This window comes from Sporisorium graminicola, chromosome SGRAM_23 (genome assembly GCF_005498985.1).
Source record: "Sporisorium graminicola strain CBS 10092 chromosome SGRAM_23, whole genome shotgun sequence".
Classification (NCBI taxonomy): domain Eukaryota; kingdom Fungi; phylum Basidiomycota; class Ustilaginomycetes; order Ustilaginales; family Ustilaginaceae; genus Sporisorium; species Sporisorium graminicola.
In genome coordinates, this window is record NC_043732.1 from 120,606 (window position 1) to 134,509 (window position 13,904).

The following is a 13,904-nucleotide window of genomic DNA, read 5'->3' on the forward strand; positions in this document are numbered from 1 at the left end:
TTCTTCCTGCAACCACATACCATCACAGCAAGCGACGTCTTGTCACGCTCTGTTTCGATTCGAACCAGCACGGATGTAACAGAATGCTCCACTGGCTCCGTGATCGAAAGCAGTGGTCGAGGTATCTTCCGGATGACCCGAAGCAACAAAAGTGTGTGGTGTTGCTTTGAATTCGACGGCAGGGATCCGAAACTTGGACCAAAAAAAACAAAAGCTGCTTGCTGGTCAGTGCTGCTTCTGCTGCTGCCTGGCGCGCGCGCTCCTTTTGTGTCGCTCAGTCAAATTAACACCCTCTTTTGCCCCTCTCTGCCCTCTCTGCCACTCCTGAATGGCGAAAATAGGAGCAAAGTTTCTCAGTGTTGGTCTCACGTTGAGAGGATCGAAAATAGCCCAGTTGCTCTGTTAGATTCGAAACCTTCATCATCTCGGTGCCTTCACCACTTTACTTTCACTCAAGCTCTCTTTGGCAATAAACGGATAGCTTTGGGTCGATATCAAATGTGCTACGCATCATAGGTATCGAAGAAGATGCAAAAGTAGAAGTACAGGTACGGTCAGTCAGATTCACGGTGCTGACGGGGTGGAGCGCCCATTCTTAGAAGCAGCCGTTGCAGCGCTTCCACAGCTCTGCTCGATCTCTTGCTCTTCGCGCTCCAACCGACGCATGGTAGCAGCAAGGATCATCTGTCGCCGCTCTTCTATGTCGTTGGCATTCCCAGAGCTGCTTGCCGTGCCTCCAAGCCGGTAACCACCGCTGGGAGCGCCCTCGTTAACTCCAGAGGAAAGTGCTGGTTCTGAAGGCTCGTAGACGTCACCCTCTACGAGCGAGTGAGTTCCGTGCTGTTGCGCACGCTCGAATGCCTCGATCTGTGCATTAAGCTCGCTATTGAGGATCTTGAACTCGGGTGGATGGTCCGCGATCCTATTGTGTGCGAGCTCATGAACCAGTACTCTTCTCGTCGTCTTGTAGTCTCGGAAACCTTGCGCATCGTCGGTGCGGATGCGCAGCAGGATGCGCTGACCCGCATTCTCATTGAGCCCCAGCAATCCCGGATGTTCCCATGGCAAAAGTTCTGTGAGCGAGCCGATGCGGAAGCTATGAAGCTTGCAGATGTGCAGGATGCCTGGGTCGCGACTCAGCCGAGTGAGGAAGTCGATCACCTTGTCATGCAGCGGAGAAGAGGGAGGTGTGGTCGGGTGTGCATGGATCGGCCCGAAAGGCGAGAAGCTGGACCCTGGCTGTGTCGTGTTGCGAGCCTTTGTGCCGCGCAGCATGCTCGGATGGTACGAGCGGGGAGCGTTGCGTTTCTGCATCTCGGTCTCGGCTTGGTAGAGCTGCTCGAGCTCTTGCGAAGACGGCCCGAGCACGGTAAGCTTGGTATCAGAGCCGCTCGAAAGCCCTACCTCTGCAAGAGTCCGCTGGTCCGTTTTGGCGTCTCCATGCTGGTGGCTGTTCAAATCCGCAATGCCGGCACTCCGCGGTACAAGCAGCTTTTGCTTGTCCACCGGTACGAAAGTGAGCTCCTCGATCGCTTGACGAAGCTCCGATACTGTGCTTGTGGATGCCAAAGCCTCGATGGTGTACTCGTGCTTGCGATGCACGATGACCAGGTTGAACGTGTACATCGTGGAAAGAGGATTCGAGTGAACGTGATAGGTGTTTTCTTCTGCACTTGGAAATCTCGTCCCCTATACGTTCATCTGCCTAAGCAGGATTCATTGATCAAGTTTTCAGAGGGTATTATCCGACGCCGGTGTCGTAAAGTGTGCTTTCCGATGATGATAGTCGATGGCTAAGACGATGCGTCACAAGGTAAGCTCGAAGAAGCTTAACTCTTTCCCTCTATGAAATTTTATCGGCGCAGCATCCGCGGCTTTTAGAGCTCGAAGGTGGAGGCTGCGCTGCCACTTACGGTGTTAAGACGCCAGAGCTTCGTCAGCCTTCACGCGAGGCTCAGTCGCCTGTAAGAAATCGGCCGAATGAGTCGGCTTTCCCGCTTCGTCCACCTTCCAAGGGAGGGGAATTCGAACATTCAAGCAAGAATGTGCAGGGCGCCATGCCAGGAGCTGTCACGACGTCAATCGGGCTATGCTTCGGTGCAACATATTCCCTTGACGGCCTCGACGGATTCCAGGACAGGCTGTAGTACAAATTGCTCTCGACAGGGACGGCAATGGCAGTGCACACAAGAAAGAAGCCTGACTTGCTCGTTGCTATCGTTCCCCAACTCTTGATGGGGTGAACGGGGAGGTGCTCACCACCAGTTTTCGACCGAACAGAAACGGAAGCAGATACCACGAGCCAGCCTCGCCTATAGATTCAGTAATATTTTATCAATAAACTGATACTTGCGCGTAGCCCGCGCCATCGTGAGTTTTTCCGGCTTGTGCAGCAAGAGGCGTCAGCAGCACCTCGGTGGACTGTACTGGAGCGAGATGCCTCCCTGTCGCTTGCTCTTCGCTCTAATCGCAAGTCGCACATCGGCCGCATAGATTGTACGTAGCAACCAGGCGCATGCGGCTTTGTTCGGTCGTTGCAACTGCTTGAACATCTTCGCGCGCCTTGGTGACCGGCGGACGACAAAACGTGTCAGTATGCCTTCCCCCGCAATGATGCCCCTTCGACACTCATGCGTGGTCTGCATTGGACAGGCTGCGGGGAAAGGCACCAAACGTTACAGCAGGTAGAAGTACTGCAAGGACAGATCCGACCTGTAGCTTGAGCAGGCGCGCAAAGGCTCGAAACAGCAGCAACAAGGCTCGGCAGAAGAATGGCTTCAAGCTTTACCGGAAACCGGCTACTCATAGTTGCCATTCCTGTTTAACCGGAACCAAGCACACCAAGCAAAAACGAAACAAAAGGGAGAAAATAAACAACTAAACCATTTTCCTTTGAGACCGCTCGGTTTACTCGACTTGTCACTCTTATACCTTAGTCGCGACTGCTGCTGCTGCTGCGTTGGGGAGCGAGAGTCGACGCACGAGCGTATCTAGTCGTGCTGCTGCTGCTGCTGCTGCTGGCTTGGAAGTTGCCGAAAGCTTCGGTCTCTCGCACAGAAGGGGAAAAAACGACCCCGCAAAAACAAGAAAAATGATTTTCCTTGCTTTTGTTCGCCGTCTCTGGGTGCCCGTGCTCTCGTGCTCTCGTGCCTGATGCCAAGTTTGTCTTCCTCAGGATGCGTCTTGGCTGCTCGTTCGCTCGTTTCGCCAGCAGATGGCCAGACAAGACAGCCCCAACACAAAGACCCTGATGAGCCTGTGCAAACTCGCCTCTGGTGTCTCCCCCGCTTTTCGGTCAGTTGTGACCCTGCCTTCTCACCGGGCCAGCTTTCCGACTCTTGCTGCCGGTGGCTATCCGGTGGTCGCTTTACCTTCTGAACCCAGTTCTTTACAAGTAGTGCTCGTGCATGGACTACATCGCCTTTCCCTCCATCCCGCCTCTCCTCTCCTCTCCTCTACTCAGTATCCTTTGGACACCTACACTCCTCTTCCGTCTCTTCGCCTTCGCTCCTTCATAAATCAAGATGACAACAGTGCTTGCTGCTGGCCTCGGTGGCGATGAGCTCATCAAGAAATTCATTGGCGCCAGTACCTGGGCGTTCATCGAGGACAAGTTTTCGCCCTTCGCCAAGGAGACGCTGGTCAAGGTGATCCGCTTTGTCGTCGACGAGTGCATCCCCGCCGAGAAGCTCTACCACGCCCAAGTCTCCACCGACCCGGAGAAGCGATGGAAGATCGTGCCCGAGGTGGTGGAGCAGCTCAAGAAGAAGGCCAAGTCGCAAGGGTTGTGGAACTTGTTCCTCTCCGGCAAGCACTACCCTGATGTGGGCTCGCCGCTGAGCAACATCGAATACGCCGTGATCGCCGAGATGACGGGACGCTGCTCGCACTTTGCCTCGGAGGCGCTCAACTGCGCTGCACCGGACACGGGCAACATGGAGGTCTTTGCCAAGTACGGCAACCAGCAGCAGAAGGCCACCTGGCTCACTCCACTGCTCAATGGCGAGATCCGTTCGGCTTTCGCCATGACGGAACGCTTCATTGCCTCGTCGGACGCCACCAACATCCGCACCTCGATCCGCCAGGAGGGCAACGAGATTGTCATCAACGGACACAAGTGGTGGATCTCGGGCGCTGGTGACCCGCGTTGTGCGGTGCATCTGGTGATGGGCAAGTCGGACCCGGACAACAGCAACAGCCACGCCCAGCAGAGTTTGGTCATCGTACCCGCCAATGCACCTGGTGTCAAAGTGATCCGCCCCATGCAGGTGTTTGGCTACGACGATGCACCTGAGGGTCACTGCGAGGTGATCTACGAAAATGTGCGCGTGCCGCTTGGCAACCTGGTTCTGGGCTGGGGCAAAGGTTTCGAGATCATCCAGGGCCGTCTGGGCCCCGGCCGCATCCACCACTGCATGCGCACCATTGGCACCGCCGAGCGCGCGCTCGACCTGATGCTGGCGCGCTGCACCGACCAGCGCAAAAAGGCGTTCGGCAAGACGCTCTCGGAGCACGGCACGATCGTGCAAAACATCGCATGGGCGCGTATCAAGATCGAACAGTCGCGCCTGCTCGTGCTCTCGGCGGCCAACATGATCGACAAGACCAACGCCAAAGGTGCCATGCGCGAGATCGGCATGAGCAAGGTTGCGGTCGTCAACGCGGCACTCGAGGTGCTCGACATGTCAATGCAGGCACACGGTGCCGAGGGTGTATCGCAAGACACCATACTTGCTTATGCCTTCGCGCAGTTGCGTACGCTCCGCTACGCTGATGGCCCCGACGAGGTGCACTTGCAGCAGCTTGGCAAGCTCGAGCTGCGAAGAGCGCCCGAGGTATGGGAGAGGCTCAACAAGACCAACGCCATCTCGGAGGCGCTGCTTGCTAAGAACGGCATCAAGTCTCACCTTTGAGCGTCGCAACGTTGTAGTCGCCATCATCTCATCATCTTCTCTGGAATCAAGTCTCTCATGCACAAGCGGTCCAAACAGCGTTGTGCATTGTGTGTGCGTGTGTGTGTGCGTGTGTGTGCCTCTGTGACATTTGTCTCTGAAGCCTGCTGAGTACGTCTCGCTGAATTCGATCCAGACTGTGGCGAGCGAGTTGAGCGCGCACGTCACTTGACTTGGCTTAGCTGAGGAGACAGCGTGCGGTGCTCTCAGCGAGAGCCCGAACGGGAAGAAGGTGGAGGAAAAAGCGGAAATACGGCGCTTTGCTTGTCACGGCTTCCCCGCTCTTTTCCAGCCGAATCTTGTTTTTTTTTTGGATTTCTGTGGGTTTATTCAGCAGATCTTGACATGCGACAACAACATGATACCGATAAATCTTTCATACACACACCTTGATTCGTTCCGAGTCACCACCGTCCATCGCTGGTCTTCACTCTCGCGCAAGTACGCAGCAGCAGATCGAAAACTCAACAGCGGAGACGATTGCCACCTTCACCGCAGGATGTCGTTGTAACGGCAGTCCTAGAGGCGAACCACCTGCTATATATACACCCGCTTCTCCTATCTCACACCCTAGGACAGGGGGGAGACACTTTCTTCTCGCAATCCAACCAAGCATCAGTATCTCAAGATGAGCTCGCCTCGTCTCTATCAGGACGCTCCTGGCCTCGAGCTGCAAAACGACGTTGTCGCATCCGTCGAACATGCGCATCCCGTGACGGAATCTCGGCCGCAACAGGCGCAGGGACAGCAATCTCCCAGCACTTCGCAAACAACTCAGCGCTACGGCACAGAAAGTACAAAGGCAGACCAGGAGGCGACACAGACAGACATCGAAGCAGCAATGGGTGTTCCGCACATGGATCAGCGAACGAGTGGATCCACTTCGTCCACGGGCGAACAACATACGCTCCACCCTACCGAGTCGTACGGACAGCGTCTGACACGCGTCTTGACCGGCGATGCGCACACGCACAACGATGCATACCAGACCGACGATGACGATGCTACTGCTGCTGCTGCTGCGAGTAAGAGGGAGCGCTCGCGCAAGAGGAGATTGCTGCCATCAATAATGCGTCAACGACATCGAAGCGGAAGCAAGAGGCCCAAGCCGTCGAGTACAAGGCAGAGGGCGGAAGAGCTGGCCGCCATGGCAGATTCCGAAAAGGCGGCTCGATCCAAAGCAGCAACAACTGGCGGTGGCGACGCAGGCCCTGCTAGAACAAGGTCGACTGATGCGAGCAGCGAGCCGGCACGCATCAAGATGGTTGGTGAAGACGGCAAGCCGATGCGACGGCACGGCATCAAGGAACGCGTGCTGCATTTCACTCCATCCTGGTTCTCAGTGACGATGGGCACAGGCGTAGTAGCTACCTTGCTCAACCTTCTCCCGTGGCCATCGATCCATTCTGGCCTGCGGTACCCTGCCGTATGCTTCCTGTTCGCGGACATCATCATCTTCATCCTCTTCCTCTGCGCCTTCTTCGCCAGGTACCTCATGTACCCGGAAGTGGTGCCGCTGACCATCAAGCATCCGCAAAAGTCCATGTTCTTGGGAACCTTGCCCATGGGCCTCATCACCATCATCAGCGGGATCGCGCAGCTGGGCACCAAGGAGTTCGAGCTTGGCATCGGCTTCGCTCTAGCAGCAAGCGGATTGTGGTGGGGCGCCACGGCGTTGAGTCTGCTAACTGCAATCGGAGTGCCGTTCAGCATGATGACGTACCAGAAGCACTATTTCGAGGGCATCACTGCGGCACTGTTGCTGCCCATCGTTCCGCCTATCACTGCCGCGGCGACAGGCAGCGTAATCGCCGAGATCCTGATGCACAGGTATCCAACGTACGCGTTTACCATCATGGTGGTGAGCTACCTCGTCCTCGGCATCGGGCTGCCGCTGGCGCTGCTCATCCTGGTACTCTACTTTCAGCGTTTGCTGCTATTCAAGAGTCCACCGCGCGATGTCATCATCTCGGTCTTCCTGCCGCTGGGGCCGTGCGGCCAGGGCGGCGAAGCGTGTCTGCATCTAGGCAAAGTAGCCCTGCATCTGTTCCCCACCATCTCGACCCCCGCTTCCTCTTCAGGAGTGCCACAGCTATTCTCAGTCGGTCAAGCGCTGTACGGCGCCGGGCTCATCTCGGCGATGCTGCTGTTCGGGTTGGGCATCTGGTGGCTCGCCATTGGGGTGTTTACCATCATCCGCGAGCTGAAGCGAGGCAAGCTCGGGTTCAATATGGGCTGGTGGGGGTTGACGTTCCCTTTTGCCAGTCTGGCCATCTGCACGGCGAGGCTGGCGATCGAGTTAGATAGCTTGACGCTTAAGATTGTGTATACGGCGTTTGTGATCGCCAATATCTTGTTGTGGCTGTATGTAGCGATTCCGACGGCGAGGGGCGCTTGGACGGGGAGGCTCTTCAATGCTCCTTGTCTTGCGGATCTTCCACTCAAGCCGTGAGGTGGGCAGCAAGCTCATGCATTGTAATTCTTTCTAGAGGTCAGTCGTGTGTCAACGGTCTGAACAAGCAGCATCGCTCAGTTTGATAGGCTTCGGCTCGCCTCTTGGTTGAGTGATGGCGATCCGGGTCGTTGGACGCCTTAACACCTATCTGCCTTTTTGGGGCTGTCCCGCAAACGCGCCATAGAGACGCGTCTTGGGTGTTGTTGGCGTGCGGAAACACGCGCGTCAAAAGGATTCGCGTGCACGTCGTGTAAATTGCAGTCCGTTCTTCGCGCTTTGTCTCGCGCAAAGAGAGAGCGACAGCGAGAGCGGGCAGAAAATGACTGAGACAGAGAAGCGGCGGCGGCATGTCGTGAGCGCTTCGTCGTTCTGCCTTTCTGCATTTGTGCCAATTTGCCTTCTTCTGCAAGGGAAACAGTCGCACTTGTCGTTCAACGTGCTGTTCGCAGCCGTGCGCAAAAGGTCGACAACAAGACATCCTCAACACACCCTTGTCTTCATCCGTCATTCTCTTCACCATCATCATCTTTCAGCTACATCAATCAACCCCCGGCCCTCAGGATTCGACCCTCAGTCTCTGGCATCAGGCACGCCCCTCTCTGCTCACCACTGGAGCCTTTTCCCCCCTAAGGGCATTGTCCCTCGCTTGCGCTCATACATCAAGCAGACTTCTTGCACGGCAGCTCCTCACCGGTATACCCCCCTCGGCATAAGTAGCCCTTATCCACCATCATGTCCGGCCCCGCCCCCATCCTCCCCACCATCTCGCTCGGGATCAACTACGCAGACGAGCGCGAAAAGATTACCGATTTCCTCCTCTTCTTCAAGGCGCCCGCATCTCGCTTGGCTTCACTTTCGTCTTCACAAGCCGGTGGAGCGCCCATCAGCTTGGAAGATGCGGGTGACAACGATGACGACCATCTCGACCTCGATCGAGAGCTGAGCGGTGCCATCGACCGCATGGATGTCGACCGAGCAGCGGCACAACGACGGAGCCGCAGCCAGGCCGAAGCATCCGCCTCCGCCTCCGGATCGCGACAGGTGCCGTTCTACATGCATCAGCTGCAAAATATCGCCAACCGCGAGCAGGACTCACTGATCATTGATCTCAACGACGTTGCGTCTCATTTCAACACCACCACCAACGAGTCGGGCAAAACGCTCGTCGGAGCAATCCGCAACAACGCCAAGCGGTATCTCGACCTGTTCAGCGAGTGCGTAGACAAGCTCGTCCCCGAGCCGTCCAAGGACATCTCGCACAAGGACGACGTGCTCGATGTCATCCGACACCAGCGCATGGAGCGCAACGCACGCACAGTCGAGAACGCCGAAGACCCCAACAACGCCGGCGTGGCACCGGAAGATGCGAGCGACAATGTCTTCCCGCCCGTGCTGCTGCGCAGGTACACGCTCTACTTTAAACCCTACACGGGGCGTATGCATCCATCCGAAGCGCCAGAGGAGCCACTTGCGGTGCGCGCGGTGCGCGGTTCGCACCTGGGCAAGCTCATCACGGTCCGAGGTATCGTGACGCGCGTGTCAGAGGTGAAGCCGTTCCTGCTCGTCGATGCGTACGCGTGCGATGTGTGCGGTGCCGAGGTGTTCCAAGAAGTCACCTCGCGACAGTACATGCCATTGACACAGTGCAACTCGCGACGATGTATGACCAACAACACGCGAGGGCCGCTGTACCCGCAGGTGCGGGCGAGCAAGTTTGTGCCCTTCCAGGAAGTCAAGATCCAGGAAATGGCCGACCAGGTCCCTGTGGGACACATCCCGCGCACCATGACGATCCACGTCTACGGGCCCTTGACACGCGCGATGAACCCGGGTGACGTCGTGCACGTCGGTGGCATCTTCCTCCCCATGCCCTATTCCGGCTTCAAGGCCATCCGAGCCGGCCTGCTGACAGACACCTACCTGGATGCCCAGTCGATTCATCAGCTCAAAAAACAGTATACCGCCATGCAGCGCACCCCGGAAATCGCCGCACAGATCGCCGAGCTCAAAGACGACCCGGCACTGTACCAGAAGCTCGCGTCGTCGATCGCGCCCGAGATCTATGGCCACGAAGACGTGAAAAAGTGCCTGCTGCTGCTGCTCGTCGGCGGTGTTGGCAAAACCGTCGGAGACGGCATGAAGATCCGCGGCGACATCAACGTCTGCCTGATGGGTGATCCGGGTGTGGCCAAATCGCAGCTGCTCAAGTACATCTCCAAAGTCGCGCCCCGGGGCGTATACACCACGGGTCGCGGTAGTTCGGGCGTCGGTCTGACCGCGGCCGTGATGCGTGACCCGGTGACTGACGAGATGGTTCTCGAAGGCGGCGCGCTGGTTCTGGCGGACAACGGCATTGCGTGCATCGACGAGTTTGACAAGATGGAGGAGTCGGACCGCACGGCGATCCACGAGGTGATGGAGCAGCAGACCATTTCGATCTCCAAGGCCGGGATCACGACGACGCTCAATGCGCGCACGTCGATCCTGGCGGCGGCAAACCCGCTGTACGGGCGGTACAACCCGCGTGTGAGCCCCGTGGACAACATCAACCTCCCCGCGGCACTCTTGTCGCGATTCGACATTCTCTACCTCATCCTGGACACGCCGACGCGCGACGACGACGAGCGGCTGGCGCAGCACGTGACGTACGTGCACATGCACAACGCGCATCCGGAGCTCGAGTTTGACGTGATCAGCCCAACGCTCATGCGCCACTACATTGCATTGGCGCGCCAGAAGCGGCCCGTGCTCTCGAAGGCGGTGAGCGACTATGTCGTGGGCGCCTACGTGCAGATGCGCAGCCAGTACAAGGAGGATGAAATCTCGCATGCCTCGGACAGTGGTGCCGGGTCGAGTGGAACCGGCTATGTCAGCGCACGAACGCTGCTCGGCATCATCCGCCTTTCGCAAGCGCTCGCACGCCTGCGCTTTGACGACAGCGTCTCGGTCCCAGACGTCGACGAGGCCCTGCGTCTGCTCGAAGTGTCGAAATCGTCCATCCTCAACCACCCCTCGCTGGCGTCTTCGGGGCGTGATGCGCTCGGTCAGGACCAGACGTACATCTCCAAGATCTACCGCATCATCCGCGAGTTCTACAACCACCACGCCTCCGCCCGCGCCGCCGATGACCATGACGACGACGACGAGGACATGGGCCTCGACCACGGCCTGCCCATCCCGCAGCTGCGCGAACGCATCATCGCTGCCGGCTTCCTCGAGGACCAGTTCCAGGAGTGCCTCCAGGAGTACCAGGACCTCGGCGTCCTCCAGGTCTCGGCAAATCGCTTGGTCTTCCTCTGAGTCCTGGTCCGCTTCTTTCTCGTTGTATTTTTGGCTTTGCGCCCGTCACGTTTGCTCCCGTTTATTCAATCGTCACTGCTTGTCTTCTCACCACACACTGAGCCAGAGAGCTGTGCATATCAGTCCACCACCCGCACACTCGTTTGTGAGACCAAAAGACAAATGCTGAAACAATTTTGCGAACTTGCAACGACATGCTGACAACTAGGAACACATGGTATATATGACAAACGCAACTTGGAAAATCCACGACCGCTCCGGCGGCTATTAGCAACAGGACCAGCTGTTGCTCACGACCGCCTCGTCGCTCTGCTGAGGCACGCGCTCATCCGACGGCAAGAAAATGCTGTTGCGCTCCCTCTGCGCCCTCTCCTGCTCAATCTGCGTCCGCCGCTCCACAAGCTTCTTGGTCACCGCCAGGAACACCTCCTCAATCCCGCGATCGTCCTTCGCCGACACCTCGGACACCTCCACCACGTCCCAGGACAGATTGAAACTCATAAGAGCGTCCACATCCGCACCTCCGTCGCTCCCCGCCGACCCACTCGACGCTCCACTGCTGCCAAAGCTGCTCGGCTTCAACGGCCCAGACGCCGCCGCAGGCATTGTCGCCACCGTGCTAGCCACGCTCGTTGCACCAGACGGCAGATGCGGCCATCCAGGACTACTCCCGCGCTGGAACGTCGTCAACCTAGACGCCGAACCGATCGCCAAAGCAGTCAACCGCGACGACGGCCGCGTCGGCGAACCCGGGCTGCCATCGACCTCCGGAACCAACGGCTCCACTTCCCCCTGGTACGGCTGCAACCAACTCCGCACCGTGGCACGCGCAAACTCGAGCTCCACCTGCCTCTGCGACCAGCCCAGATCCAGCTTTGCCCCCACAATGTGCATAACAAGATCTGTCGTCATGTTCTTCTTGAGTTCTTCGATCCATGCTCGAATGTCCAAGAAACTCGACATGCTGGTGATGTCGTAGACGATCACGGCCGCGTGGCTGCCACGATAGTACATGGGCGCCATGCTTCGAAAGCGCTCCTGCCCCGCGGTATCCCACAACTGCAAGCGCACCTTGACGCCATCCACAATAAGCTTCTTGGTCAAAAAGCTCGCACCGATCGTCGACGGCGTAGAGGCAATGGTGAACTGGCCAGATGTGTAGCGGTGCACCAGTGATGTCTTGCCGACACCCTGGGAGCCGAGGATGACCACTTTAGCTTCGAGCTGGTTGTTGGGCAGCGTGCCGCGCTCGCGGAGGCGCGCAGGCGGGGTCGACACGGACAAGGTACTGCCTGGTGCTGCGTTGGGTGATGGCTGCGAATACGACAAGGTGCGACTGGGAGCGGGCGAGACAGCGGTGCCAGCTCGGTTGGCATGTGCGCCTCCAAGTCGCTCTGTCACCGAGTCAGGAGATACATTGGACACGGTCTGTCGGCGTTGAGTGAGCTTGGGAGCGCTCCTGCCGCTGCTCGGGCCGTACGTCATGGCATTCGAGGGAGGTGATCGACGTGGAGGTGTCTCTTCCCTCTTCGCCGGAGCCGCCGAGCTGATGCCTGCCGTGACAGTATGACTGCGGCGAAGGAAAGCGCCGGTATTGCTTTGAAAGTTACGGAACCTTGCCGATACGTCATTGTTGCGGTCAGCAGTGCGGCTATCGGCAAAGGGAGCACCCATCTGACCGAACTCGCTCAGACCCGAATCCAGAGTAGGACTGGTAGAGCACCGCCTTGCCCTAGTAGGCATCCCGCTGGCTTCGATTCGAGTTGAAGCAGCCAAAGGCGGAGACCTTTGGGGCAGGTCTGCATCCTTTTGCTTGCCGGCGCTGGCAGAACTCGATTCTGCTAGCGGTTGGAGTGTCTCGACGGCGTTGCGCGACGAAGCTCTGCTCAAGCTGGGATACAGCGAGTGAAAGCGTGCTGTCGAGATGAAGGCAAGCCCGCTGTCCTGTTCGGTCAAAGAGGGTGTTGCGGGAGCAGAGTTGAGGCTCTGCAGGCTGCGAAGCCTTGGTCGAGATACGCGCCGCGACTCGGGAGCCTTGTACGTGCGCGGTTCTTGAACATCTTTGCTACTAGCCTGTGCAGCGTCAGCATGGGAATGACTGGGCCCAATATGCTTGGACGGCATCGAGGCATCGGAAGATTGCAAGGGAAAAGATGGAAAGATCGGAAGCTGGTTCTCCTTTGTGGGCGAAGGGGTAGGTACAGGCGAGGAAAAGGCCGAAGGAAAAGGGTGTTGCGGCATGGTGTTGTGGAAGACTTGGGCTGTCATGGTGTGAATATGGTTGCAGATGGGATATGCGTCCCCGTCTGAAATCCTTAGTGATCGTGATTGGCGTGACTGGCAGTAGAGATGATGTCAAGTTCCAGCTTGCTCCGAATGAATGGTGCTATGAATGTTTGGTTAAGCGCCCTTTGTGAAGATGTGGCGAGGATGGCGAGGAACTAAGGCAATTGCATACCGCACTAGAAAGGTAGCCCGAATATGAAGAGTCGAGAGAAGGATACGGGATGAAGAACGATAAAAAGTGAGGGTATCTTTGGATGATTGGATGATGCTAGAGAAGATCCAAGGCGAGCCAGCGCCAGATGCGATGCTTCAGAGGTATCTGTCGATAAGAAGGTGCATACGATGCAGAACGTGCACGGACTTGATAGTGCCGGGGAAAGGTGGCTACGGAGTAGATGCGCGGAGGCCAAGTTGAGCAGAAGACTACGCTCGGATGCTGCTGCTAGGACCGGGCTGAATGCCAGTTGAACGCGGGGAATGTATGCGCTTGTGTCTGTCGGAAGGTCTGCTGTATGCGTTGCAGGCGAGGTCGGATAAGGGTCGCTCCAAGCAGAGACGAGGGCTTGGTGGAGCCGTGCTGTGAATGCAGCCGAGTGGTGCAATCCAAGGGGTGATGGCGGAGCAGAAAGAGAAGGGAGCTGTTCCAAAGGATGGTCGCTTTAAAGCGAGACGGAACGGAAGGGTCCAAGATAGGAACAGGGTGGGTGAGACAGGGTCCCGGAATAGGGTTTCTGACAAGCCGAAGCGAGGCTTGGACAGCTTAGGTAGAAGCTCAACACCTAGGAGGACAAGATGGCGAAGAGGCGGCGGTGGTGGTGGCGGCGGTGGTGGCGGTGGTCGTTGGAAGGCAGTCGAGTGTTGCTCGCGTGTGGGACTGTCTCAGACGAGAACAAAGAAAAAGAGACCTGCTG

At 57.5% G+C, this 13,904-nt stretch overlaps 5 protein-coding genes across 5 annotated transcripts; 3 read left to right on the forward strand and 2 right to left on the reverse strand.

Annotated features, from left to right (window-relative positions):
* Positions 1-564: 564 nt before the first annotated feature.
* On the reverse strand, positions 565-1,626 carry EX895_004172 (uncharacterized protein; the record flags this gene model as incomplete). The annotated part of the gene is made up of 1 exon (XM_029884768.1): positions 565-1,626. The coding sequence occupies one exon, from the start codon at positions 1,624-1,626 to the stop codon at positions 565-567; it is 1,062 nt and encodes a 353-aa protein (XP_029738869.1).
* A 1,898-nt stretch (positions 1,627-3,524) lies between these two features.
* EX895_004173 (uncharacterized protein) lies at positions 3,525-4,913 on the forward strand (the record flags this gene model as incomplete). Its single annotated transcript, XM_029884769.1, has 1 exon — positions 3,525-4,913. The coding sequence occupies one exon, from the start codon at positions 3,525-3,527 to the stop codon at positions 4,911-4,913; it is 1,389 nt and encodes a 462-aa protein (XP_029738870.1).
* Positions 4,914-5,580: 667 nt separating this feature from the next.
* EX895_004174 (uncharacterized protein) lies at positions 5,581-7,404 on the forward strand (the record flags this gene model as incomplete). The annotated part of the gene is made up of 1 exon (XM_029884770.1): positions 5,581-7,404. One exon carries the CDS (start codon positions 5,581-5,583, stop codon positions 7,402-7,404), a length of 1,824 nt encoding a protein of 607 aa, XP_029738871.1.
* Positions 7,405-8,139: 735 nt separating this feature from the next.
* Positions 8,140-10,707, forward strand: EX895_004175 (uncharacterized protein; the record flags this gene model as incomplete). Its single annotated transcript, XM_029884771.1, has 1 exon — positions 8,140-10,707. The coding sequence occupies one exon, from the start codon at positions 8,140-8,142 to the stop codon at positions 10,705-10,707; it is 2,568 nt and encodes an 855-aa protein (XP_029738872.1).
* Positions 10,708-10,974: 267 nt separating this feature from the next.
* EX895_004176 (uncharacterized protein) lies at positions 10,975-12,975 on the reverse strand (the record flags this gene model as incomplete). The annotated part of the gene is made up of 1 exon (XM_029884772.1): positions 10,975-12,975. One exon carries the CDS (start codon positions 12,973-12,975, stop codon positions 10,975-10,977), a length of 2,001 nt encoding a protein of 666 aa, XP_029738873.1.
* Positions 12,976-13,904: the final 929 nt, after the last annotated feature.